General features: G+C 35.5%; 3 protein-coding genes across 16 annotated transcripts; 1 reads left to right on the plus strand and 2 right to left on the minus strand.

Annotated features, from left to right (window-relative positions):
• Positions 1–9,435: 9,435 nt before the first annotated feature.
• On the minus strand, positions 9,436–13,840 carry LOC112282953 (uncharacterized). Of its 13 annotated transcripts, none has more exons than XM_090250263.1 (3): positions 13,753–13,840; positions 12,114–12,826; positions 9,436–11,825 (listed from the first exon to the last, which is right to left on the minus strand). In XM_090250263.1, the coding sequence occupies exons 2-3, from the start codon at positions 12,493–12,495 to the stop codon at positions 10,261–10,263; spliced, it is 1,947 nt and encodes a 648-aa protein (XP_090106389.1). In that variant the 5' UTR covers positions 12,496–12,826; positions 13,753–13,840; the 3' UTR covers positions 9,436–10,260. The 13 variants fall into 13 exon arrangements, with proteins under 13 accessions (XP_090106389.1, XP_024376954.1, XP_090106386.1 ...); XM_024521186.3 differs by adding an exon at positions 13,352–13,466 and having other exon boundaries at positions 9,436–12,826; XM_090250260.1 differs by adding an exon at positions 13,176–13,466 and having other exon boundaries at positions 9,436–12,826.
• A 4,054-nt stretch (positions 13,841–17,894) lies between these two features.
• Positions 17,895–20,344, plus strand: LOC112282650 (uncharacterized). Its single transcript, XM_024520558.3, has 6 exons — positions 17,895–18,111; positions 18,352–18,448; positions 18,581–18,713; positions 18,833–18,915; positions 19,105–19,344; positions 19,478–20,344. The coding sequence occupies exons 1-6, from the start codon at positions 18,002–18,004 to the stop codon at positions 19,637–19,639; spliced, it is 825 nt and encodes a 274-aa protein (XP_024376326.1). The 5' UTR covers positions 17,895–18,001; the 3' UTR covers positions 19,640–20,344.
• On the minus strand, positions 19,704–27,401 carry LOC112282649 (meiosis-specific protein PAIR2). Of its 2 annotated transcripts, XM_024520557.3 has the most exons (21): positions 27,104–27,401; positions 26,607–26,714; positions 26,223–26,319; positions 25,905–25,973; positions 25,654–25,746; positions 25,319–25,439; positions 25,101–25,170; positions 24,745–24,786; positions 24,349–24,474; positions 24,058–24,234; positions 23,807–23,846; positions 23,466–23,534; positions 23,051–23,175; positions 22,761–22,773; positions 22,543–22,619; positions 22,065–22,226; positions 21,737–21,887; positions 21,473–21,564; positions 21,094–21,148; positions 20,477–20,766; positions 19,704–20,268 (listed from the first exon to the last, which is right to left on the minus strand). In XM_024520557.3, exons 2-21 carry the CDS (start codon positions 26,688–26,690, stop codon positions 20,218–20,220), a joined length of 2,004 nt encoding a protein of 667 aa, XP_024376325.1. In that variant the 5' UTR covers positions 26,691–26,714; positions 27,104–27,401; the 3' UTR covers positions 19,704–20,217. The 2 variants fall into 2 exon arrangements, with proteins under 2 accessions (XP_024376325.1, XP_090106392.1); XM_090250266.1 differs by lacking the exons at positions 26,223–26,319; positions 27,104–27,401.
• Between the last annotated feature and the right edge of the window lie 66 nt (positions 27,402–27,467).

The following is a 27,467-nucleotide window of genomic DNA, read 5'->3' on the forward strand; positions in this document are numbered from 1 at the left end:
TATCAAACAATGCTAATTTAAAATATTATTAACATTTGAGAAAATGGAAAGAAGCTAATATTTCAAATTAGCATGTTAATAGTATTAACATACTAATATTCTTGTCTTAAAAAGAAAAAGGTAAAGAATTAGCTCAAAGAAATACTTATAAATGTCTTCCAGCCCATTTTCTTATAATACTATATGACCCAATATACTAAATACAATTATTTTTTATCGAAATTATAAGTTGGTTATTTATAGAGCAAATGTTTGTAATACTATAAACTGATTTAATCAAGAGTTTTGTTTTCCCCAAAGAGTCTAAATTAGCACCTCGCAATTAGAAACTGGCGAATGTTCAGCATCACACAATAACAACAACAAATACTAACATAAATATAAAACTAACATAAATATAAAACCATTCGTATTTTTTAGAAAGAAAATGTTGATTGAAGATGTAACGAATGCCAAAAAAAAAAAAAAAAAAAAAAAAAAAAAACGCACTAGTATTCCCCCATTAGGAGCGCCACACATCAACTTTTTCCATAAATAAATATCTAATATTTATTAATATTAACTCTTTTCTTACACGTCATTATGAAAGATTTCGTACAAGATCTAAGCCTATCATTGTATGTCACGTGGTCGCAATCCGAGCCAGATCCTGAAGCCGAATCGACGGAGCTATGCTGCCCACTATTTCTCGCTTCTCTATCTCTCGAGCTTAACCTTTTTCCTGGAAGCAGCGCGGCCGAGGGGTCTGAAGCGAGAGAGGAAGGAAATTGTGGACTGAGTGACTGAGTGAGCTGTGGCCATGGGCTTGACTGACTGGTGAGCACGGGGCTACGTGCGAGCCTCGTGCTCACCCACTTCTCCAGTGCTGATTCAGCCCCTTCCGCGTAGCCTGCTTCTCCGCTCTGCTCTGCTCCCATCCTCAAATACGGGTCAAATGTTGTTGGGGAGGAGAATGCTGCTGCAGATTCATCCAGGCATTTCGTTTCGGGGAAATCTCAATCTCACCCCTTCCCCAATCCCTTGTTCCGCTTGAATTCCTTGCATTTGGTCACTTACAGCACATTTACGCACAACTCTAGAGTTTGAAGTGCCGTAAACTCGGATCAAGATAAAAGTATAAAGGTGATGAATCAATCTTTTTGATACCGCTCCGCATATGTTTGCGTATTGAGTATCGATTTCAATCCGTTTGCATAGCTAGCAATCAATCAATCAATCAATCAATCAGTTAATCAAGTTTTGATTGATCCCGCATTTTTTGCTTGTGTGTTGCTGTTGCAAAACGAGTCTTAAAATGATAAAATATCTACACAAATTGATTCAGAGTTGGGTCCCACGTTCTGGGTTGTAAGGTGGTTTCGAGAGAAAGGGTCACAAGTTTTTAAAGAATTTAAAAAATAACTTTCTACTATTTTTTTTTTGATGACAATTGAAGCCATATCTATTATTGCTATGCTCTCTCTTTATTTGGAATTCAAATAAATGTTTGTGTTAGATAGACAATTTATTTAGAATAATACTAAGATGTTTGTGTTTGACTGACATTTTAGCTATAAATAATTCAACTATTTTTGAACAAAGATTAAATTTGTCTATTAAAAATTTTAATTTTAAAGGATAATTACAGTATATATATATATATATATATATATATATATATATATATAAAATTAAAAATGATGAAATTAATTGAACTTATATAGACAATTGTGCTTCAAACTATTTAGTTAGTTATAATAATATTAGAGTTGTATCAATTGAAGATAATTTGTAAAGAAATTATAGACAAAAATATGTTTAACATATATATTTTTCATTTTAAATTGTAATTCATATCCTTGATAATAAGTTGAATTATCATTTACAATCTTTATTTCTATCTATGTATTAGTAATATATGGTTGTTTTAATATAATTATACATGTGGACATATCTTCCATATATTTTTTTTTTATGAATAATATTTTTTTATTATCACCTTAATATTTGTACAAGCTCAATACAAATCTCTCTTTAAATCATTTGTTCATCTTATCACTTATCCATATTTAATGTCAATAGGCTATTTTCTTCTTTCATGTAATTGTTTTGAAATCAAATTGATTTTAGAACCACTATTAAATAATGCCACAATAGATTCTTTAAATTCCTTTAAATTTACCAAAGTTTTTGTAGTAACTCTTATCTAATGATTTTAGAAATTATGATTAGACACTTGAAGCACATCCTCTCTTTCTATAAATTAGACTTGTGAAACATCCTTCAAAATTTGTATTACAACTTTTTTTAATTTTCATTGCTTCTTATTGCTTCTTGTATATTTGATGTCATAGTATTACCAATAATCTTTTGTTTTTGTTTTTGTTTTTGTTTTTTTTTTTGTTTTGTTTTTTTTTTAACATATTAATTATAACTCTATAAAATTTATACTTTACAATTCTTAAATATTTACTAATTGTGAATAGAATCTTTTTACTTAAATTGTGCTCCTTCAATATCTTCTTCAAATTTATAGCAACCTCAATATTCAATTGTAATTTATAAGACTTATTTTCATCTCTCATAATTGTTCTTCTCTTATAAAAACATTCTCTATTGTCTTGTCATGTATAGATTTGTTTTTTTATGGTCTTGTATCTTCTCTCTTCGTAGTCCTTTTTGATGGCCTTCCATTATTTTCATTATTTTTTTTTTCTTCTTCTTCTATTAATATTTAATAGTAGCTAATTAAAATATGTACATGAGTTAATAATATACTTACTAGAATATTTTACTTATTCATTTTTTAAGTATTATTTTCAACACATTTTAAATCATCTCTAATAAAGTTTTCCTTGTCAACATAAATCATTGAACTTCTTTGCAAAGAATTAGATTCTCTTATAATTTGAGAATTTATACTTAGTTGTTTACTTGAATCCATATTCTATCTAATACATTGATGCTTCATTGCTTGAGATTGAATGCACTTTAAAATAATTCTTTACAAATACCTTCATCTATTCATTTTTAAAGTTTGTTTCTAATTTTATCTACTTTTTTTGAAGAATATGATACTATCTTTGAAAAAAAATATATTTATGTAATGCTTTTGTAAAATCTTCACACTCTCTTTTTAAATGATCTATACTATTACACCACATACAACTATGCACTAAACTTTCTATTGGATCTATTCTCTTTTTTGTTGATAATCTTAATGATTGACCTTCCTCTTTTAGTTTTGCACATTTTATTTGAAGATCTATCATTCCACATATAATTATGATTTATTTTATTTATTTTTTATTTTATTTTTGGTTTTTTTTTTGATGAAGCCATTGAAAATTGAATAATAAATGTTTGTTGTATAGTATCTTAGATGCTTGCATCAATCTTTAAACATAAATCTTTTTTTTTTTTTTTGTTTATTTTTTCAAAAAATCTTATTCCTTCTTCCACTTATTTTTAATTTATTGTCTATTTCTTATCTTCTTCTTTTTTTTCTTTTTTTTTTCAAAAAAATCTCTAAATTTCCTTGCAATTCTTCATTTGATGCTTAAAGAAAAGAACTCAATTCTACTTGGTTCTAACATTTGTCTCTTCTTATTTGATAGCCAAAAAGATTGCCTTTCAAATTTTCACATTAATTCTACAAATTAGAGATCATTTTTAGACTCTTCAATCTATTTTTTTAAAAAAGTCCATGAACTTTTAAAATATTAAATATTAAAATTTATATGCTTCATAATCTTTGATGTAGTAGCAAGTCTAAAAAATCAAAACATCTCTTTTTAAAAAAACATACTTTAATTCTATCTCTCTCATATAATACCTTAAATACTTTGTAATTTTTTTGACTTCAAATTTGTCAAACTTATTGACCACCACATATAAGGCCTTGTTTGCCAAACCTTCCTTCGAATCCTTGCTTTGTTACTATTGTATAAATAAGGCAAATGCTTAAAACATACTTGCAAAGCTAAAATTAAAATATATACCTTGTCTTCTAAAAGTTCCTCTACTTATGACCTCACTTGGAGGTCTACTTAAAGCTCCACCTAAAGCTCCACCCTATACTCTCTTGCCTTCTTTATCCATAGTTTTAATAACAAGAAAGAAAAAGAAGATAAAAATTAAAATGGAAAGAAAACAAAAATACAAGATCTTCTATCTAAGCCTTTTACGTCAAGTTCATCAAATATGTTTGTTATGTTAAACTCAACATAAGAATGCATTAGGCATCTAATTGTCGAAGGATTTTAATTAATCTTGAAGTTCTTGTAATAAAAAAGAAATGCATGAAGTGTTTAGAAATACTTGTCTTGCCAAATGTGACTCTCTTAGAATTCTAAAGTCAAATGACTTTTATTTCTATTAATTTTAAATTACATCTCATATAATCATAAAAAAAAAATAAACAAGGTCCACAACAAGTTCTAAAATTTCTTAAATACACACAAATTAAATCCTAGTAAATCTTACTCAAATCCTATTTAAATCTTATTAATTTTTTAAGTAAATTCTTATTAAATACTAATCAAATCTTAAACAAAATTTAATCAACTATATCCAAATTTTAAACCAAATTTTAACTAAATCTTAACCAAATCATGTATTATCTTTGCATATTAATTATATAAGTACAATAATGACTTGAGTGAAATTCTTCATAAATGATAGAAAATTTAAATGTATTTATATTATATATCATTTATCAAATGCATTTAAAAAAATCTATCATTTATCAAATGCTAGGAAAAAATAGAGGACTTATAAGTCTAAATATATGATATTATATTTGAAATAGCTATATCTATTTTAAGATATTGTCTTATATTTATCACCTTTTTTAATATGCACCAAATTCAAGACTCTTTATAGATTCATCTTATTATGAATTTAACTTTATTAAATTGATCAAAAAGTCTTGATATATAAGACAAAGGATAACATATCTTCATGGTCAATTTGTTGAATCTACAATAATTCATAAAAATTTAAGAGATTCTATTTTTTTCTTTAGAAAAAAAAATTGGAGTACTTGCAAGAATTCTTAAATTTCAAGTAAATTTCTTTGCAAGATTTTTTTCAATATATTTCTTCAAAATAATAAGTTAATTTTGTAAAAATTTATAAATTGGTCCATATAATGGTTGAGCTTTTTCTTGAAGATTGATTGATTAATCATAAGTTTGGTATTTTGGCAATATATTAGCATTATTCGTCTTAAATATATCTTTATATTTTTTTATATTTCTATGGAATTTTATTGCAACCTCTAATTGAATAAATACTTAGTATAACATAAATGATAAACAAACATCTTCTTTATGTGGCTTATATAAATGCCTTAGCTCTTATTAGTAGAGGTTTTATTTTTAAATTTTTAGTATATATATATATATATATATATATATATATATATATATAAACAAAAAAAAATGGAAGTTGAGTCAAGATACAATAATAACATTTTAAGAATATAAGATATCCAATCTATTATAAGATTATGTTATATAAACTACAATCATTCTAAAATAATAAGATTGGTTGGGATTTTACAATATTAAATACAACTGATTTTTTTAAAAAACTTTTACAATTAGTTCTATTATTATAGATTTTTACTTCATAGATAATATACCTTGAAGAAAAAGATTTTCCATCTATGACTTCTATAAATGTATAAATTTTATTTTTTTACTAATAATATCATGAGATACATGACAAACATTTTTTAATGAAAATAAGTGAAGGCACCAAAATTTAACAATCAAAGGTAGAAATAGTAGGATTTTAAGATATTAAAAAAATGATATTAAAAATTAAAATTAAAATTAATAGATGATAAATGGCTTTTATAAAATAATTTGATACTAGAATCAAGCAACATAGACCTTAGTGTTTCTAGAAAAATTTAATTTTTAACATATTGTCTATTTAAAAAAATTGTATTTCATGTTAGCATCATTTTTTTCTTTTGTTGTAAGGAATTTAAAATAATAGAATTTTTTTGCATATATGTTGTATTTAATTGTATATCTAGATTGACACAAGTATTTGTAGCAAAAGTACAAAAAAAATTAGATATTAAAAAATGGCTTTTTCATTGAAATTCAAAAAGTGGATTGTTGTATTTGATAGAAAAATTAATATATTAACTAAAACTTTGAAAATATAGGATATTAAGTAATAATTCTTTACATCATGTTATGCCTCTTAAAAAATCTACTATTAGATGCAACATTGTCTTACTAATTATGAATTTCTTATTATCATAAATATGATGCATATGTTAATACAAATTTATTTTCTTATCACAAAATTTAGATTTTGTTAATTGATGTATTAGTTGCATCATGTTTTCAATACATAGATAAAAATTATTTACCAAAAATACATATAGGGTTTTTCATATAAAATCTTATTACTTTAAAAATAATAATAATCAAGAAAGACTAGATAAATTTAATAAATTTGACTCGAGATGCTTGAGTTGGATAACTAAAGATTAAAGTTGAATAAAAAGTTTTACATGGTTGATAAATCCTCAAACCTTATATTTACTACTATTAAAGTTTTTTTTAGAAGAAAAACTTTTGGTTTTTATCTAACATGCTTAAATAAGTTATTTAAGATGGTGAAATTCTTTAAAAAAAAATCTTGTTATCTCTATGTCTACATAATTAACTACTATCAATATTAATTAATATTATTAACAAAATTGATGCATGACAAGTACCAAATCTCTCATTTAATTTTGCATTTGTACTATGATATTTTTATTTCTTCTAAATGAAGCTAGAAAGTACTAAACTAAGATTAGAATATAAGAAAGGCATTGATAATATTGACTCTTATCTCTGTAGATATTAGCTATCTAAAAGGTCTTATAGAAGCTTTTTAAAGACCACAAGATTTATGGCCCAACTATCAAATTGTAAATTGCTTCCAATATGGCTTTAATAGCTACTATTTTTAATAGTTGTATAACATATCTATAAGAATCTAATGATCTAATTTGTGATTAGCAAACTTTCTTGAAGTTTGTAAGATATTATCTAGCTAAGATTTTCTACTCACTTATGCTAACTTATATTTACTTATATTTATATGTATTTACTTAAACTTATATCAATAATAAATAAATTTATTAATTTATTTAATTCATAAAATTTATTAATTATTATTTAAGGTAGTTAAATTTGATACATTAAATTTGGTATTTATTTATTTATTTATTTATTTAAAATAATAACTAAGAAATAGATTATTATAAATGTGTGTGTGTGTGTATATATATATATACATACATACATATATATATATACATATAAATGTGTATACATATATATATACATACATATAAATATGAATATAAATTTAAAAAATATCTTATTAACTTGCTTCTATTATAATTTTAACTTGTTATTAAAAATATAATTCTACGATGCATTACAATTCACATGACAAAATAATAATAACATAAAGAAATCAAAAAAATCAAAAAGAAAATATAGTTACTAAAATTGATATTTTTAAACAAAAAAAAGTATACAAATAAGTAATCACATTATATTTTTACTGCTATTAAAACTCTAATTTTTATTTTAGTCTCCTTGTATTTGAATTTGGCATTAAAAGTATATAAATAAAGTTAAAGTCCTAATTTTGTTATCACAAACTAGTTTTACCAAGAATCTTTGTTCTATTTTATAATATCTCTTGAAAATTCATCATTTTTTATTTTTTATTTTTATTTTCTATCCATCCAAATTGAAAACACTATACAAAATATAATTAATTTATATGCCTTTAAGCTAATTATCTTATATCAATTCCTTAATTTACCACAAGTGATAAAAGTATTGTTGTTATTATTTATTCATGTAATTAGAAAGATTTTATAATTAAACTTATTTTCTAATCTTTATATATATATATATATATATATTTATATATATATATAATCATTATACTATTTTTTGTAAAATTCATTTTTCTATATATAAAAGATGTATATTCCAAATGCCATCATAAGTAATTTTGGGGCCACAAATTTTAGAACAAAAAATAATAAAAATATTAAAAATATTTTTATATAGTATCAAAAAGTATCATTTTAAAATAGTTATTTTGGTAATTCTTGTTTATATATATATATATATATATATATATATATATATATAATAAACAGAAGGTTATGTTATAATTTATATGAAATAGGGGTTTTATTAAAAATTATACAAATAAAAAAAATCATATTTCTTTATTTGTCAAAAAATAAAAATAATTTTTTCAAAAAACATTGCTTTAAATGCTAATTTTTTAATTTTCACCATTTAGTCCTAAATTATTTTTTTTATGTATAGACTTAGGATTTTGATAGATTTTAGTTGTAGCTTGTAATAAATAGCCAAAAATTGTAATGTCATTTGAACTAAAGCCATATATAATACACACTGCCTTTAAAATTATTCATACAATTTATATTAAATATAAAACTATTTTTGAATTAAAGGTAGGGCTAAAAGCTAACCTAAGCTATCTCTAAATATTTGGTTGCTATATTGTATTGCATATTTGTAATATAAAGCTTATCAAATTAAGTAGTGCAATTTGAAACTATGGTTGAATGAAAACAGATCTTAATATTATTAAAATTTTACTATAATTTAATTTTTACAAATAGTTTGAAATTACTTTAAAAAAAAATTCAAATCCTACAATGCATGGTCACTTGCAATTGTCAGACTAAATTTACATTTAAACTTTTTTCATTAGATTAGCTTGGAATTCAAAGAATCTTAGAGTATTTTTTTTTGAAATATTAGAATGTGGCCTTGTCTATAATAATAATAACTTAGTCCATATCAATTTTAATTTTTATGTGGTTAACGTGACATCAATTGAATTAATGGCATTGAAACATAACAACACATTATAGATTAACTCTTTTATCTTAATTTTCCTTTTCAGTTTTGTAATAAATTCAAAATCAGCCAATAATTGTTATCTTCCCTACTAAAGATAAATATATTATAGAAATTGTAGATACAAAATAATTTATTTTTTAAAAAAAGCATTTACAAATTTGGTTATTTCTTCTAAATTTCTTGTACAATTGTTTCTAAAAGAAAATCATGTATTGAGTATAGTTTTAAGTAAGAATCCCAAGTTTCATTATTGTTCAAATGTCACAAACTTCGAATTTCAATTTTTATTCAAAAAAGTATAAGGTTTGAAAGCTAGAACAAACTCCAACATCTACTATGTAGATTGTCATTTTAACCCAAATTTCTATTAAAATTTAAAATATCAACTTTGTAATGAAGGCCTTTATGCTGCCGCTTATTCTTATTTAAAGCAAAGAAACAATAAATGTATCTTCTTCTGAGTGACTAGAATTTTCTTTGCAACTCAAAACATCGGCTATTTCACTTAAGACCTCTGTTCAACTCAAGATTTCCACTATGAACTCATTAGTACAGTCAGCAAACACATGGCTACATTGCTTTAAGAGCACAGAAAAGCATAAACAATTGCTATTTTATCATTCTAGATGGCACTCTCTTGATGTGCATTCCAAGGCATTTTTTGTTGAATTGTTCTGACTAAAAGCCCATGAACCAGGAAACGGCTAAAAACTTGACAAAGCATTGACTACTATCCTGACAATGCATTTACCACAAGATTTGTTATCTGGAAGAGGGCTAGATTTCCACTAACCCATCATGGGAGATTGCAGTGCAGAGTACGAAAGAATCTTCAATTCCACACACTGAAAAATCTTCACTGAAGGGCGTTAAAAGTCCACAGGATTCAAAAATATCCAGCATGATCGGTGTCAGCATACGTGATCGACGAGGACCTACCAGCAACCAATGAATATATGAACCTGGACACAAAGTCTTCTCCATGGTTTTCCTCTAGTACAAGAGGCTGAATTGCCTTCCTTTTCATCAGTGAAAGTACTTCGACACTATTTAGTGTTCAATTGGGCTGCACAGATCACATTTAACTTCCAGTTGACCTTACATTGGTGATACGAAGTAGCTGACTGATGACCAATTGCCGCAAAATTGCCGTTCTGCTTGAAAAAGCTTGTCATTATGGGTGCCTCGACGAAGCTGTGAATGATTCTACCTCATTCCGTGTGAGTCGTGGTCTGGATGGGGATCTTCGCTTCGAAGTTTGAACCAACTCTATAGTCGACTATCCCAATGCATGTGAGTCAGTTCGACGAAGGGGCAGATTTGTCGTATTTGTTGGAGGCAATCAAAGACACTGACACCAGTCTGATGAAATGCCAGCATCCTCACAACTTCTGCTCTCTGGAACTTCATGGTGCAATAAATCGATGCTAACATTATGCAAGCGATACTCGCTCGCTGGATCCACCCATTGTCGTCGCTGTTCCTCGCTCAGCCCCGCCATTCGTAAGGCTTGCAACGTTTTGTATATGTCTAGCGCAGTCACCATTTTCTGCTGATTGGCACTCAGTATTTCATTCCTGTTGTGACGATCTGTAAACCATGGCGGAAGCATCATGGCCATGAAGGGGTTCTTGTGCTCCACAGCTCCGTTTTGCGACATGGCAAAGTTTAACCCCATGTGCAGGCCATGATCGGCAGCGATGATCACAGCAGTGCTATTCCAATCCTGTGCTGTGAAGTTCCCTACATACGCAGCGAGCCCGTCATCCAGGTTTCGCAGCACTTCAGTGGTGCCTTCGTGCCCTTCGAGAAACCAGGCTAAGGAGAATTTTGGTGTGTCAGGGTACGCGGTGCGGAAAGACTGCAGATAACGGAGCTCGTGTTCGTGCACTTGCTCCCCCTTGAGACATCGAGCACATATTGAATATGGCCCTTTGAAGTTTCCAAACGGATTAGCATCCTCTGCAAAGTAATCTGAGTGACAAAAAGGTGATATCAGCTCATGATCGAAAGAAGAGGTGTTACGAGGCGACTGGCGGTTCATGTATGCTGCGGCTAAGTCCTGGCATGTGTCCGCAGTGAAGAGGGTGACGTAGCCAGAGTTCCTGTAGTCATCCCAAACAGGTGGGACGATCTCTTTGTGTGGTTTGATAGCATTCTGGAACATAGCTCTGGAATTTGGCTCAGTGCAGAATTCCACGACACTATAACGGAAGAATTGGTACAGACGAGTATCGCCTCTTGCATCGGCTTCCTCAAGTGCTGCTACTGTGCGGCGAAGTCGTCTGTGGAATCCACGACGGCTCGTGGCATCTAAAAATAAAAAGACAACGTTCAATTTCTTCTCATTCTTAGATGGGGAGAATTGATCAGCTTGAGAAGCAGTTCGTTTCAAGATTTCAGAACTTGGACGAACTCGCGTTACGAGCTTCTCAACACCACCGCAACGAACGATAACAGCTTCAATTTCTTCCGGAAGATAAATCGAGGATTGAGCTTCATATGGAATTTCTCCTGCCTCTCGCACCTTGTCCATCACGTTTTTGTTGAAAGGTCGGGCAAGTAACCCTTCGTAAGTTTCCTCCACGAGCTTGTCACCCTTAGGCCAGTCCACTGTGGAAGGAAGAGGAGTGTAAGTCATGCGATTACCAGTGTTGCAACTCGCGGTAAGAGCTCCATCCATGCTGAAATTCACTGAGAAGCCAACAGCTTTTGCATCCATCTCTAAATCTCCACAAGTGAAAGTACTTGCTCCAAAGTTTTGATAACCTTCCGGAAACATGTCCACCCACGGCAATCCACGATCCACCGGCGTGCAGACATTGTGGTTTTGGAAAGACAACATGCGCTCACCGCGAAACCCTTTATCCCAAACTTCAATACCATCCCGGAGAGCCCCTGTGGCTGCTGTAATTCCAAAAATCAATAAAGGGATGTGCACTGCAACAAGGACCCTGATCCCTACGATGCGCAAGAAACCATATTCAACAGCGGCAATGAGGAGCGTTGGGACGACAAAGATAGCGAACATGAGCATGTTGTATGCGCCATGGTGTCTGAGACTGCCGCCATGGTCCAGAAAGAGCAGAAGGTTCAATGAGGTAAGGAGTAAGGCTAGGAGGACAGCACGTAATCGTCCAGGGATATTGGGATCGAAAATGGTGACGTAGATTGCGCAAAGAAAACATAAGATACCTGAAAAAAACGTAACGGCCATCCAGCCTAGATTGTGAATAACTGCTTGTAAGTCGCCCCCGATGAGAGACTCCATATACAAGTAAATCCATGCGACTGTAAAGATGAGGACTGCCACAACAGGATTGTAAGACACTGGACGGAATCCTTTCGATCCCACCTTAGATCTTCCAGGGCTGCGTCGCCTCTGTTCGAAAAAGTAACCACAACTGTCGAAGCCGAGGAGCTTTTGATCCTCAACGTCGTCAAAATCATTTCTCCCAAAATTCTTTCGTGGATGCTGGAATGTCCTGGAGCTAATAAACTTGAACGGTCTTCGATGCGGAGATTCCCTGAACCACCTGACTAAACTCCCACCCCATTTCGCTTCGGCGTTCTTCATCTGACACGTGTGGGGGTTACACTCATATCTTCGAGCACTATGAGAGTGAAGTGTTTTCCCACTTCAATGGTGTGAAAGTGAAAGTACTCTTCAAGACACTTTTCGGATTGCGTTATCTGAAGGCCTGAACTCAGTGGGTCTAATTCTGAAGCATTAACCATCAACTTTGATTCTGTGTCTAACGGGGAATTCGAGAATGCTAGGTCATCAGCTCATTTCGCCACATTTTCCACGACCTCCTATTTAACTTTCAAGCAGAACATGACCTTTGCTGCATCGGTGCACAACGGTGACAGCATCACTGGAGCCTCTGTTACGTCATAAATACGACCTGCAGAGTAACATTAGTTGTCTCAGTTACAATGTATTACGGTATTGGCATCGAACAAGTTAAGCAATTTTCAGCACTAGAAATCGTGTACATATGGTCAGAACGAGGATGGAAACACGGCTTCAGACGAAAGGGTTGCATGTTTCAATATCAACTCACAGACGAATCGCAGGCAGCTAGATGTACACTGAAATTCTGAATGACCATGCATAGCTCAACTAATAGAAAGAGGATAGGGGTAAAAACTATGCAGATACTAACCCACCAAATGCAATACTTGGTACAGGTCGTTAAACAATCAGACTCCTAGGGCCTAAAACTTTCAGAGAAAATGGAATAAAATACAAACTACAGCGTTTCTTGAGCGATGGAGAAAGTGTTTATCAGCCGTGAAGACTCCTCCCTCGCGGCTATTTGCGGAAGAAGATGAATTGAGTGGTAGCTTCCAGCACATGAATTTCTACAGCGTGAGACCTTTAAGCGTAGACTTCACATCATACAACAAATGGGCCGAAAAAACCATACGACCCCGAAGAACGCAGCATTAATCTTCAAACGCTCGTCTCCCCGAGAAACTGCTCAAAACAATCCCTCCGCAGCGGCTGTGTCGGTATTGGCGCATTTTCTCAAAGTGAACTACCTGAAGGTCCAACAAAACAGCAGAAACAATTCATGGATCTCCCAAACAAGCCTTCAGATCTACAGCTTGGTAAGTCTCTCATCCAGCGCCGGGCATCCAGTTGTCGACATCCAAAGTTGATAGACCTGGTTGAAAAATACGCTAAGTTTACGCGTGTCCCTAGCAAGAGCTACAACCTTCCAACGACCCCCGAGTCACTGATCAGAAGGCATGAACCTGCACCTGTCTCGACAACACCACGAGGATTTGCCATGAACCGAGATAAACAGAGTGCAGCAAGAGGGACCTGGAGGGAGCTGTGTCGCAGCGTGACGAAGTGTGCGTCTAGTCGTTCGAAGCACGCGCGACTGTAGGACTGCGAGAAGATTCACGGTTCTGTGTCCGAGCGACTATTGATTCAGTCTGCAGATACTTGAATGACTTACGGAGTTGTCGGATACGAGCTAGCGTCATCGATACAGTGGGGGAAGGGATCCAGGAGCTGCTTTTGATTCCAGGATATGCACTGCGCAACATCTAAACTCTTGGCGGTAGATCCAACGGACTGCGATTTCCCAGCGCTGTAAATAAGAATAGCACTACCCTCTTGCCCATGCACTGTAGCGAATCTGAATGAACTTGTTGTGGATGCACGTTTGTGGATGGATGGGGTCTCGCAGGCACGGTCTATCAACTCTGGATGGGGACATCTCAAAGATAGACCAAAGTCTACCTGGTCCAACTTTGGATGTCGACAACGGTGGTGGATGGTGACACGGCCCCAATTTGATCATAAATCGCGAAAGATCTTGGCATCAAAAAGTAGTTGTATATTGATGGTGAAGGTGTAACTGAATGGTAATATGAATCATGGATCAACTCCCATCTGCATGTCACCAACTCTTCAATATGGGTGTAGACTTCGTGCTTGTCTTTCTATCCACGACTCTTTTTCTTTTTTCTTTTTTTATTTTTTTTGAGTTCTGGGAATCAGGGATTATCATTGTGAAGTTTAGGTTCTCGGTTTCCAGGTTTATGTTTTAAAGTCGATCATGTCATCAGCTGAACATCCCTATCCAACTCCAGACATCCATCATTACCCCCCCGAAGAAGCTCATCCACCACAGGAAACCGTCAGTGAAGGCACATCCAGTTTGTAAGCCATCCAGGAATCCCTCCTCGACAGGCCAAATTTACCTCGGCAATTTGCACATTCCCAATGCGGTGGCAAAGAAAGTAACGAAGAAGGTGGGCCAGAAGCTTCAAAGAATCCTCACGTCGATTGGCGTCGTAATTAACGACTTTATATAAAGGAATCTGCGATGCTGTCCGACCTGAACCACCAGGAAAAGGAGTACTGGAAACCAACTTGCAACGAATCACGTGCAGCCTCTCCCTCTACGAATAGTATCATTCTAGAAGGTCTGTCGCTGGAGAGATTCAATAGTCAAGATGCACCCCATGGATCTGACGCAGACTGTGGATAAACAACTACTGAAACCTGCAGTAGCGTCACCAGGTCACCGCATGTGCCTACCGATCTGGCCCCATGGTCATCGCTGCGTCATTGCAGCAAATGGCTTCGATACAGTGAGGAATTCCTAGTTTCCTCGACTAGGTAGTGTTGCCAATCGTCCGCTGGTATGTCCCAGAGGACCCGAATTGTCTCCTGTGTGTACCGATCTGATCAGTTTGCAGCATTCCACACACGGATGTCGACGACTTTCGACATAATATTTAGTAGAAACTTCGACACCGTGATAGGTGCTACAGTTTTATTGACGTTGTGGGGTTTGTGAGATTTGGTTTTGTTTTTTAATATTAGAGTGTTCTATGCATGTTGTTGGAAATAGGGTTGTCAGTATGTAATTGTCTTGTGGAGGGTGTCTGTTCCATGCGTGTTTGTTTAACAGATTCAAGCATCAAACTAAAGAAATGGTACTTGGAAATATTTTTTTATTTTAGTTGTTTCACCAAATGTTAGCAAATTTGGTTTATTTGTAAAATGATGCAACATCACCATTGCCTAATTCATTGTCCATATTTCTTGTGAATATCTTTCTTACGATAGAATAATTAGAACAAAAGAAAACGCACACACACACACACACAAAAAAAAGAAAAAACACTAAAGGCATTAATAATATTTTAAAAATAAATGAATGAATTTCTAATTGCTGAACAAATACTGAAATGAACCAATACTAATATGTTAATAGACAATGACTACAAACAGAATAATGTAATCAATAGATAAGTTTCACATACACAACATAAGTATCAAAAGCAAATCATTTTATTTGACTGTCTCTAAGTGTTAAATCAAAACAAGCCAATTAAAGAATATTCGGGTCTTTATTATAGTTATTATAGATATATTTATTTTCATCCTTCAAAAGAATTTGTTTCCAATACAAGTTTTATAAACTCTTAATCACAAAAAAAATAAATATATGTATTTACATAGTATTTATAAATATTATAATATCCTACACTAAATAATTATTTTTTCTTACTTATTGTAATTAGGGGTTAGCTTTTCTTTCTTTCTTTTTGTAACTTGAGTATAGTCAAATAAAAATTTCTCATTGCTTGAGTTTGTTGCCATTTGATTGCATAATTCTATTATAATATTTCTGTAAATGATGTTCTGATACGCAAATTGTGTTGAAATTTTGTTATGCATATTTATATGTGTTAATATGAATCTTTGCAACCAAGCAATATGTCTATTGGTCTACATTTCAATGGTCTACATTCAGCAGCATATACTTTTATGCATATATATATATATATATATATATCAACATCTGTATGTTTATTTTTAAAGTATTTCACACACACACATACATACACTTGCGTGTCTAATTTCAAATTGATGAGACTAAAATAAAATTGATAATTTTTTGAAAATGACTTTCTGGGTTGTAACTTTCTAAAGAATTTATTTTCTGCACTCAAGAAATATTTTTTTTGGTAACCATCACAGAAACATCAAAATTGGATTTAAAAAGTTGTCTACGTGTAATTACCAATGAAATGTTTGTCACCAGTTTTCATTTATAAGATATGATCATTTTAAAATCTTAAGATTGCGTACTTTACTCAAATTCGTTTTCAAAATTACAAACTCTCAAAATGATGCATCATAATAGGAATAGAAACGTCCTACATTTAAACTTCTGACAACAACTTAAATTTTTTTAAAAAACATCCAAAAGTATCTACACGTATTCATACTTTTACAATTCATAGAGTAATTTATTTTACCTTTTCTTTTGTAAAATTCAGTTTCTAATTAGTAATACATGATATTACATGACAAATAGAACCATTGCCCCCTCTTTTGCTTCACTGTTTCAACTTAAAAATTTAGATTTCAATACACTAATTTAATCTACATGTGAAAAAAGTAATTTTTTTTTACTGATTTTATCCATTCACTAAAAATCTTAATTTTTTTTTATTCAATTAAATTGTATATATGTAGATACGCTCATATACACACATACACAAACATATTTAAAAATAATAGCCTTTCCACCACCATAAGCAAGAATACTTAATATTACTTTGATCATCAGCAATTCAGTTATTTCTATAACCACATAATTTGTTTATTTTCAAATACAGTTTATGGGTACATTTTATACATTTTAAATACTTTTTATACATTTCCTATTTTTCTTTTTTCTAGTCCTAATCATCACACAATGTGAAATAATGACGTCCTATAAAACCATGTGCATTGAATGTGGACAACGGATAATGAAGCTTCCTGGGTCCAGTCCTCACTGCTCCACGTCATCATTCCACGTCAGAGTCCAAAGTCATCATTCCACGTCAGAGTCCAAAGTCATCATTCCACATCAGATTCCAAGTCATCATTCAAATGCAAACAGTCGGATGTAAACTTTATAAAAGTTTGTGTGGAATGAATCAAGATAATACAAATTTTGAAACAAATGAAAACTAGGATAATCTATGCCGAATGTGTACAATTGCAACAAAATTTGTCTCTGAATATCAAATTTGAATAAACTTGAAGCTGAAGTACAATAATTCATATTGTTATAATACAAATGTTGTTTACATATGACTTGATAATTGTTAAAATTAGGTTTCAAGACAAGCTAAACATTTATCCACACCCATATACGTAAAACTTAAACATATATGTATTCTTGTATATTAACTAACAACAAATCAATCATAGGTCATTGCTATAGATTAATATTGACCACGGTCATGTTCTCCATTTCATTTTTCAGGTGAAGAGATCCAAGCTTCGTAAAGAAAAAAAAAAAAAAAAAAGAAAAAAGAACGCTTATGCTGTATTTGAGATTCAGAACATTGAAAAGCAGTCAATCAAAAAAACCCCAATTAGTAACAGCCAGTATTTTCTCATAAATTGAGCCACAAACTTTCATGGCATTTGAGAGTGCTGGAGTTTAGGGTTTAGAGTTTATGGGTGGAATATGAGGCTTTTGTGAGGGTTGCAGGGATTTTCGGCGACTCGCAAGGCTTGTCGCAGAGGATTGCTGCGGAGTCTGGCTATGGCGGCCGACACGGCGAGCAGCGGCGACATCCAGGCTCAACAGCGATCCCCACCAGAACGTCAGGATCCCCCGCCTAACAAATTGCATTACCTCCGCCCATCCTACTGGTGAGTCTACCTCTCTTACAAACCCCCGCCGTGCAGTGCATTGCACATCGCTTTGCTTGCATTGTGTTCGACAACGGATGCCTTTCCCAAGTCAAGTATTCTCCATTTCATGACATTGAACATCTGGTCGTGTAGCGTTGAGGTCACCCGTGTCTTCAAAATGTAGATGAATTGGTTCCCATGGTTTCGAAATCAAACGCTCTAGTGATCCTCTGAGACGGGTGCCGTCATGGATGTCAGGGACGAACGCTTCCAAGGTGAACAGCACTACGAATGGTTCAAGAACTACTCGCATTTTCGACATCTTGTGTTGAAGCACATCAAACCGACCGACAGGGTATGCCTAAAATCCATCCTCTCTGCCGTCCTGCGACTTTCAATTTTGTCTTTCATTCCTCCTGAACGGGGGAAATTCGAGAGGTTGAGAGAGTTCATGGTTTTTTGGTCGTCGTGCGAGGAATGGCCACAGGTGCTGGAGGTCGGTGCAGGCTCGTCGAGGCTGAGCGAGGACATGTACAGAGATGGCATCCGGCACATCACCTGCACGGATTTGTCGACAGTGGCCGTGGAGCGAATGCGGGAGCGGTTCGTCGATCTACCAGGTCCTCCAACTCCGTCCCAGTTCCGTCACTTGTAAATTCTCCTACACGTTTGTGAACCAATTGTCGCCGAATTTCTATTGCATCGGACTAGCTCACTCGTCAATTACGCTGATGGCCAGGTATGGTAGCTGCGGAAGCCGACATGCTGAACTTGCCTTTCGACGACGAGAGCTTCGATGTCGTCATTGAGAAAGGCGCCATGGTTAGTTCCATTCCAATCTCAAGTTTCTCAGTCTTCTTCTTCTTCTTCTTCTCCTTCTTCTAGCTTACTCTCTGCACACCGCATGTTTTCTGACGCCCATTTCATTTTATTTGTTTATTTTATTTTATCATGGTACATTAGATTGGCTCATTGCTACGATTTGATTGATTTCTGACCCTGTTGGCGTAGGATGTACTGTTTGTGGACTGTGACGATCAATGGAGCCCAGAGCCCGAAGTCGCAAAGCGAGTGCGAGGAATGCTCGCGGAAGCGCACCGTGTGTTGAACCCTACGGGCGTGTTCATCACCATCGCCTTTGGCCAACCTCATTTCCGGAGACCGTTCTTCGAGGCCGAAGGGTTGACGTGGAGCATGAAGTATGAAACATTCGGAGACAACTTCCATTACTTTTTCTATACTTTGTACAAGGTAGGGAAGGTTTAGGCAGAGTTCTTCACCGACCTTGTCCTGTTGACGACGTTTGTATTGTGATTGTTGGAATACCATAAGCTCCTTCCTATATGGCTATCATGTGAATCCTATCTGTGGGGCTGAATTGCAGGGGACGAAGGATGCTGGCGAGTCTTTTTCATTGGAAAGTATGGCTGTGCCCCTCTCACTAGGCATGGAGCATGAGAACATGGACAGCGAGGACTATTTATTACAGTCTGGTCTATCTGATGACGACGACGACGACGACGAAGAAAGGGCTTGTCAGTCTTGATTTCCACTTCAAGAGTGGGCTCTTGTTCTGACACAGCCAAGGATTAAGCTGAAATAGTCTAGGATTTCAAGGTGAGGGAGTTAAGTGACACTCTTTATTGGGTGGCGATGACATGATGTATTTGTTGACACACTTATGCCATCAACTAGCATTAGCAGCGTTCAGATGCACGGTTACGTTTCAGGCAGGCCGTTGAGAGGAATGAAAGCATGCCCGCCGTGCACAAGCTTATTGGGAATCGACGCTGCCAGGCGTGTCTCTAGCGCATTTGCAGGTTTCATTTGACTGTTTAGTTCTACTCCTATGGCCAGGTCTTTTAGTTGACCTACACTCCGCTCAGAAGTGTCGCATGGAGGACTGATTTATGTAGCTGTTTAATCGAACATAATGTTCACTTTTATAGTAGATCATGTAGGGGTTCTTGTCGTAAATTGTCCCAGAGGTGATATTTTTTACGGATTGTTCAGTTGTTGTCAGCTAGAACATGAACAGGATCCCCAGTGATGAGAGGTTTACAGTTGTTTGAAGGGGTTGTTTTCGAGAGCGTCGGTCTTCTGGGTGCGAATTAGGGGTAGAAGTCATTCTGTCCGAACACGTTTGAAGGGTGGTTGATAAATCGGTCCGTCAACCTGCGAAATCAATGTGTATAACAATTAATAGAATCCTTTAATGAGACTTACGAACACATTTGTACTTTCTCGATTATTTAATCTCATGACATGCTTGTCCATTTGGAATCAGTAAAACTCTCGCACCGCGAATGTTTCTAGACTCTCAGTACTGGAATGCTTTTGGGGTCGAGACGAGAGTGATATGGTTGAGTTACTTTGACAATACCTTGCTGGCTTTTCCTGCCCTGTCTACCACCTCGCCTTGGCTGTCCTTATTGACATTCATAAGTGAGTCTGAATTGAGCACTCTGATCCTTTTCCCCTTGGCTCCTAGAGTTGATGGTGTAATTTTAGCTCGTTCTCGTAGTGGCTTTTGTGGCAGAGCTGGTTCTTTGAAAGCTGGGGCCATTTTGGTGTGCTTTTTAACAGCTGGCTGGTCCTGTCGAGTATCATCGGAGCCAAGAGCTTGCGTGCGACCGCACACCAATTCGTCTAGGGTCCTGGATTGAGCTTTTTCTGTGCGGAGACATGCACATTGTTATCACTCGTTTCGCAAGCGGATATATTAGACTTCTGCATTCTGCCACATCTCGAGCCTTGAACAACGGTTATCCGACAACTCTTTTTAAATCCGTACGTTTTGTAAGTTTCTACTATTGACCAGTACATTTGGAAGTTTCTTTGGTCGTAAACCATTCGAGTTTTCAGCTGGTGATTTATTTCCAAGTAATCCGGCGTTTTTTAACTCCCGCGAAAATGGCTGCACTTGAGCACTCAAATTGCTATTGAAACCCATCAACCATGTAGTTTTCTTTTTCATGGAAGTGACCGAGCCTAACTTACCGCGAATGAGAACGCCCCAATCTTGCGATGCGTCCATGTTATCGTATTTCTTTCTCTGCCAATACAATACAACCACAAGACCAAACACTTTCTTCGGATTACTAACGAATGTCCAGCAAACTTAACCATTTGATCCTGTTCCGTTGTAAATCAAAAGTGGTCAACCCGTCGAATCATTACGTTTTACGAACCATTCCAGAGCTCGAATCGAATTACATAAACATTCAATAGAATGTTTATGTTCATGATAATTTAAAGTAAAACCTTCACACATTCTCAATATCTATGTCATTGACATATGTTGATGCTTGATCGAGGTGCTTGATCGGTAGATTTATATTGTTCAAGAAATCGGTATCTAGTGTTAAATAGATCTTACCCCAGGCTCGTCCTTCTGCATCTTTGAACAATATGACACACGCAATTCGTGAAGTTTCTTGTTTGTTGCGGGGGTGTGAAAAACCTGGCGACCTGGCAGAAAGGGAGGCAATCAAATGCAGTAGCAGACGTCGCCAACATTAGCTAATGCAGGCCTGTGAAGAGGAAAAGAAGGTAACAAGATATTCGAGTTGAGAGTAACACATTCACAAGGGAAGAATTGATCGAGCAGTGAGCCACTCGAACAGAACTAGAATTCGCTTACCTTTGCATCTTATGTGAGGGACTTTCTCTATGTAACCATCGAGCCACATTCGAGATATTAGTTGGCGAATTTTTCCAGGGCTAAGATCTTGAAAGGCCTCTTGAAGCTGCGCCACTGCTATGTATTCCCGCGGCAATGTGACAAGAAGGGCCTGCATTACTCGCGAAGCAAGTTACTAAGCATTTAAATCTTCAATGGGCATTGTTGATTACTACACGAACTACTTCTGTCTGGTAGGAAATTGAGTTTCTTGATTACTAATCTATGCATCAATTTACAACAATATGCATGGATTAAAAGACAAGAAATTAGCATACTGAGAGCTTACTTTTTCGTAGAGGCCCTGCTGTTCATCGGGCAATGATTCGTTGGCCTTTTGTGTTGGTACGGGTATTTTGTTTGGTTTGACATTTGAGGTAAGAGACTTACAGTTTATTCCATTATGCTGCAGGGTTTCGTTCGAGTACTTCGTGCGCTCTTTCGGATTAATCTACTCACGTTCAACAGCAATACGTTAACCTTCCGAAGATTCAATTGAGGGAGAAAAGATGGATGAGCATACTTAAGGTAAAACAGACAATGGGAGCTGCAAGTAACTTCGTGCTTATTCATCACGCCGACCAGCATATCCAAGATGAACCTACAAGTTTCTGTGTCCTTGTGTGAGGCATAACGATGATGAATCGTCTACCGTAATCTCAACAGCAAAATCTTCTATCGGAAGATTACACCCAAGTTTTGACACCGTGCATCCACTTTAACTTTTTTTTCAGTCTTTTCTTCATAGAGATCCTGTGAGCACAAACCTGAATTTTCTTCACACGGAATAGGTCCTTTTTCAGCCTTATTAGCACCTCTTCTTCAACGAGGCGATCCAGAAGCTCTAATATACCATCTCAAAGTTAATTATCACGGAAAGACAGCAACTGCTTGGTTGGATGTACGAGCTCCGAAAATCTTCGGCAAATGAAGGACAGAAACAGTTATTTTAAGGACGAATCTGATGAAATTAGCAAGTTCTCACCTCCCATGACAACCTGCCGAACCACCAAACAATATCACTAATAAAGTCAGTCGCTCTTAACTTAATCGATGTGTGCATGGAATAACAAGAAAATTGAACGTCTAGATACGCACACGTCTGAACTTGAAGTTCGGTTGAAGGAACATGTCTAGAAGGAACTTACAGCTCAATGACATATTGGAACATTACTAAAACCCACACAAAACAGTCTCACTATGAATGCTCGTTGAAGTTTATTATGAAGCTGTACTGGAACAGATGAAACAGCTGAAAACAAGGAAAACAGGTACCTTTGAAATTTGAGGGAACTCCTTCATAATGTCGTTCATGTGGACAGTCTTATCTTCTCTATTCTGAAGGTAAATTCTCACGCTTCGCAAACTCTCAGCCTCGAACTCGGAATCTTCTGTTCTATCTGTAATAAGCCCAATCACATCAAGGCAGAAACTGAGGGTTATGTCCTCCAAGTGTGTGATGAGGACCCAATAAACTATTGAATGTGTTCGTAAAAAGGAGCCTTGAGAAAAGAACTTCACTGGTTACGTCCACATCATCATTGTGGAAACTTTGAAGGAGATTACAAGTAGTAGTGCAGTATCTGCATTATCTAGTTAAAATGCTGCAACAGCTGTATCATAACTTTCTGTGTCAAAGTTGATTTAACTTATCCCCTAAACAAGGTCATATCAGACTGGATTGCATTACCAGTGTCACTAATATGAGCAACTGCAGCAGTTGTCCGCATTTTCTTAAACTTGTTCGCAAGAGACGTTTCTGGAGCCAGAAACATCTTAGTTAATAATCATGTCCATTTCAAGTCAGCATATGGCTTCAGCTACTATATTTGCGAGATATATTGACGCCCAACTGGGAGTTCCTAATTCGATCTGAGGGTTACGACTGTATCATATTAAGTTTAAAACATTATGTAAAGGAAAAAATCCTGGTACAAAGTTCAAAGAAAAAAGCTTGACAGTGATCTTCAGCATTCAAATAGCAAATTCCAAGATTAGCCTAAACAATCCTGCGCATCGAGCACTCCTCACCTTCATCAAATGACTCAAGTTGCTCTTTGTTTTCTGGACTCTGTCAAATGACGCGATTGTGGCGTCAGTTTTTTGTCATAAGGGATCAAAAAAGATGTCGAAGGACCATTGTCAAGAACTGATTTTAAGATGTTGGAACTGATTAGAATAAATTTTGATTCTGCCATCGCCTCGATAGCCTTCTCTGCGGGCTTGACATTATTACATTTTGCAATACCTTAGGGGCATCCAATATTTGAAATTGACTATACCTGTATTGCAACATCCCCTCTTGGCTGGGATTTCTGACTGGGCTCTGTATTATCATCATTGGCCCCAGAGCTGGTTGACGAATCATCATCACTTGTGACCATTACATCAGTACCAGAGCACATCTCATTCTTGGCCAACTCGTTCTCATCTTCACAAGGATCTAACACGCTCTTCACCTGTTACATGGTACATTGTGCACCAGATGTGTTTTCAGGAGAAACTTAAAGCTCGAAATCAAGGTGAAGTTGTCATTCCTCCTAAAGGAAACAATTTCCTTATATAAGGCTTACCTTGATTGCGAGCTTGTAATGTCTGCTGTCGACATAACCAACCTTCATCTTCAAAGGCTCCCCGGCCCATGGACTAGGGTCTTCATAAGTACTAGATGAGAAAAAAGGAGGCTCGTAATCTTCTGGCTGCATAAACCATGATTTTCAAATCTAGTTTTCTACGACGACATTCAATTGAAAAATTTCATCATGTAGCATTCTTTTACCTTGAAACTAGGTCATGCAATGAAACATACTACTTTGGACTGAAGAACTAGTTCTTTAGAGACACACTTTTTTCTATGGAAATAATGTGCTTCATCTAAAATTCCTTCCTTAATCTGCAATAGCCACAATATGAATACGATTCTTCACTTATTAAGCAGCTACACCAGCCAACAGGGGCGGATATCTTACTGTTACGTCGTCGTAGTAGTGGAGCTTCATAATGATGGTGCGCTGATGGTTTATGAATCACCGAAGGGATCAAATTGCGCTTAGTCAGATAACTTATTTCTATTATTGTTGTTATTGTTATCATCATTCTTATCGTCACCATATCATCATCATCATCACCATCATTCACACTGAAACCAAAAAGTTTCCTGAAGCTTTTTGCTGTTTCTGTTCACAGGAATAGCAGTTTGAAAGCTAAGCGTGCACGGTCACATTCACCTATGTTTCTGATAAAATTCCAATTCAAGACAAATAACTGAATTCTCTTATCTCTAAACAGCACAAAGAACAATCAGATGTGGATGTTCTGTAAATACCTCTTTCGGGACATGGTCCAGTGTGTGCATCAGCTGCACAAGTGTGCGCACCATCTTACATGCGGACTGCCTGCAGACAGACAGCAACACCATCAACCGGTTTGATAATCTAAGTAGTGTTTGCGTGCCTGAATTTGCGTTTGGTCTTACGCATTGAAGTACAATCAATTTCAAATACATCCACAATGCGAATATGTGACGTTTTCATAGATTCGTACTTCATCTGCTGGGGAGTCGTCTGATTAGTTGTGTCAGTGCGCACAGGCTTGCCACTTACGCTCTCAATAGTCATGGAGGTGATATCCTCCGACGGCCCTTTAGCAGAGTACTTAAACGAAACTGCACAAGGAATACATAACTTCATGATAAATCACCACTAGAGCTAGCAGTGAGAACTTCTATTCGGAAGAAAAAGTCAACCATGAAGTAGAAACCATAGTTTCCGGTCAAGAATCGTACTCAAAGACATTGCGATGCTCAACATGACAACATTCAACAACGTATAAATTCACTCTGACTGCAATTTGCTTCGCATAAATATGTGATCCCTTACACATATATTCCTCAATCAGTGGGCCATCTTGTCCACGACAGATCGTCAAGAAAAGCGTCTTCAGATACTTCTTTTTTAAGGCATCGAAAACTCCTGCGCAGTCATGCCATTTGTACTGCGAAATTACTGTGGTGACTTTTACGAATTAAAACGTATATTATAAGCTTTTAAGTATGGACCATGTCACGTATTTGATCAATTGGAATATCTTGCAACGTTGCGCCTCTATTTGCATCACCAGTGAACTATACCTTTCTCAATCCATTCGATGAATCTCTTCGATTCCATATCCTTTGGCTGCAACTTCTTGACGTTCATCTCTGTCACAGCATTTCGAACGTCAGATTTAGAGCGACTTTTGAAGAAAATTGATTGCATGTCATAGAATTCGCAAGCTGCGAGGTTACAATCGGTGAGACAATCACACAGGTAACGATGGACAAAGTAAACATTCATCACTCCCAAAAAGAAAAGATACAATTCGGCAGACACTGTACGACCGGCCTGTTCCAAGAAATACTGCGAAGGTTGTACACTCCAGAGGCTGCTGAAATGTCCACTATGCTTACCTAATGCAGGCACAAACTTGTCCTGAAAAAAGCTATCAGGAAACAGGCCCCTGATATAGCTAATATTGAATACAGCAATCCGGAGGAGGTTCCTCGTCTGCGTCTTACAATCTCATTAAGCATTCGACTGAATAATACTTCGTGATAGGACAAAAACAGCATATCAGAATTTTTGTAGTGGACATGAAATTGAACATCATGCAAAAACTCGAACAGGTGGTATAAGTTGTATTGTTGAACATTGCGATGAAGTTGAAGTACGTTCATATGTGATAGGAATCAAACGCTCTAGTCTCAATCTCCTCTCTCGGCTGAATGCGAATCCTTATTCCTCCTCAATTCACACCATTGTCATAGAAAAATTGAGACTGAAAATGTACTTACAAGCTGCAATGACTCCGCTTCCGAAACCTCCTTCCATTGCCGAGTAGCCTCTGCAGGAGTGGCTTCAACCCGAAGTAAGGTCATCCTTACCCGCTGGAAAAAACCTTGCTGTTCAGATCATGAGCATCCGCAGTCCAAATTCAGGCCAGAAATAATTAAAGTGAATGGAATCGCTAGTTTCAGAATCAAATCTGTTCCAAACATCACTTCTTAATGTTTTATAATTTACAGGGGTCAAAAAAACTTCTGAACGTCAAGAATCAAGTTACTTAGACAATGTACTAACATATTCATTAGCAAGTATGAAGCAAAGTAATCATGTATTGAGAAACAAGTATTTCTCACAGTAGCCACCTCAAACAAGCTCAAAAGAATGAACTCTCCAACCGACTGGAATTAATGGCCCAAAATGCTCACTGAACGAACGCGAAATCAGCTATTGTCTCAGGACATTAATGACCACACTGTGAAAATTGCACTGCGGGTTGAAACTCCACCTGCGCTGCTGGAGATAATCCAACGGATAACTTCTATTGAGACGACGACAGTGGACCAGCAGCCAAAATGCACACTCCTCGTGGCAGCAGCTCACAACGAAAATGGGCAGTCCAAAAATGGAGGTAGGGTATCTCCTCAACACTCCAGCATTATTGCAGATTTTGAAACGACCGAATGCACCATTTCACAACTGGTCGAGCTACATTCTCTATCACGCAATCAACTTCATTCTTATACATCAAATTGTATCGGCATTCCTGGATAGTACACGTTGGTTTAAACTGTGATATTGACATGGACGGTGGCTGTGGCGGGGGCAGGGTGATAACTAGGCGTTGAGGGATGAAAATCACTGGACTGTGA

The sequence above is a fragment of the Physcomitrium patens genome, chromosome 5 (genome assembly GCF_059467195.1).
Source record: "Physcomitrium patens ecotype Gransden chromosome 5, ASM5946719v1, whole genome shotgun sequence".
Classification (NCBI taxonomy): domain Eukaryota; kingdom Viridiplantae; phylum Streptophyta; class Bryopsida; order Funariales; family Funariaceae; genus Physcomitrium; species Physcomitrium patens.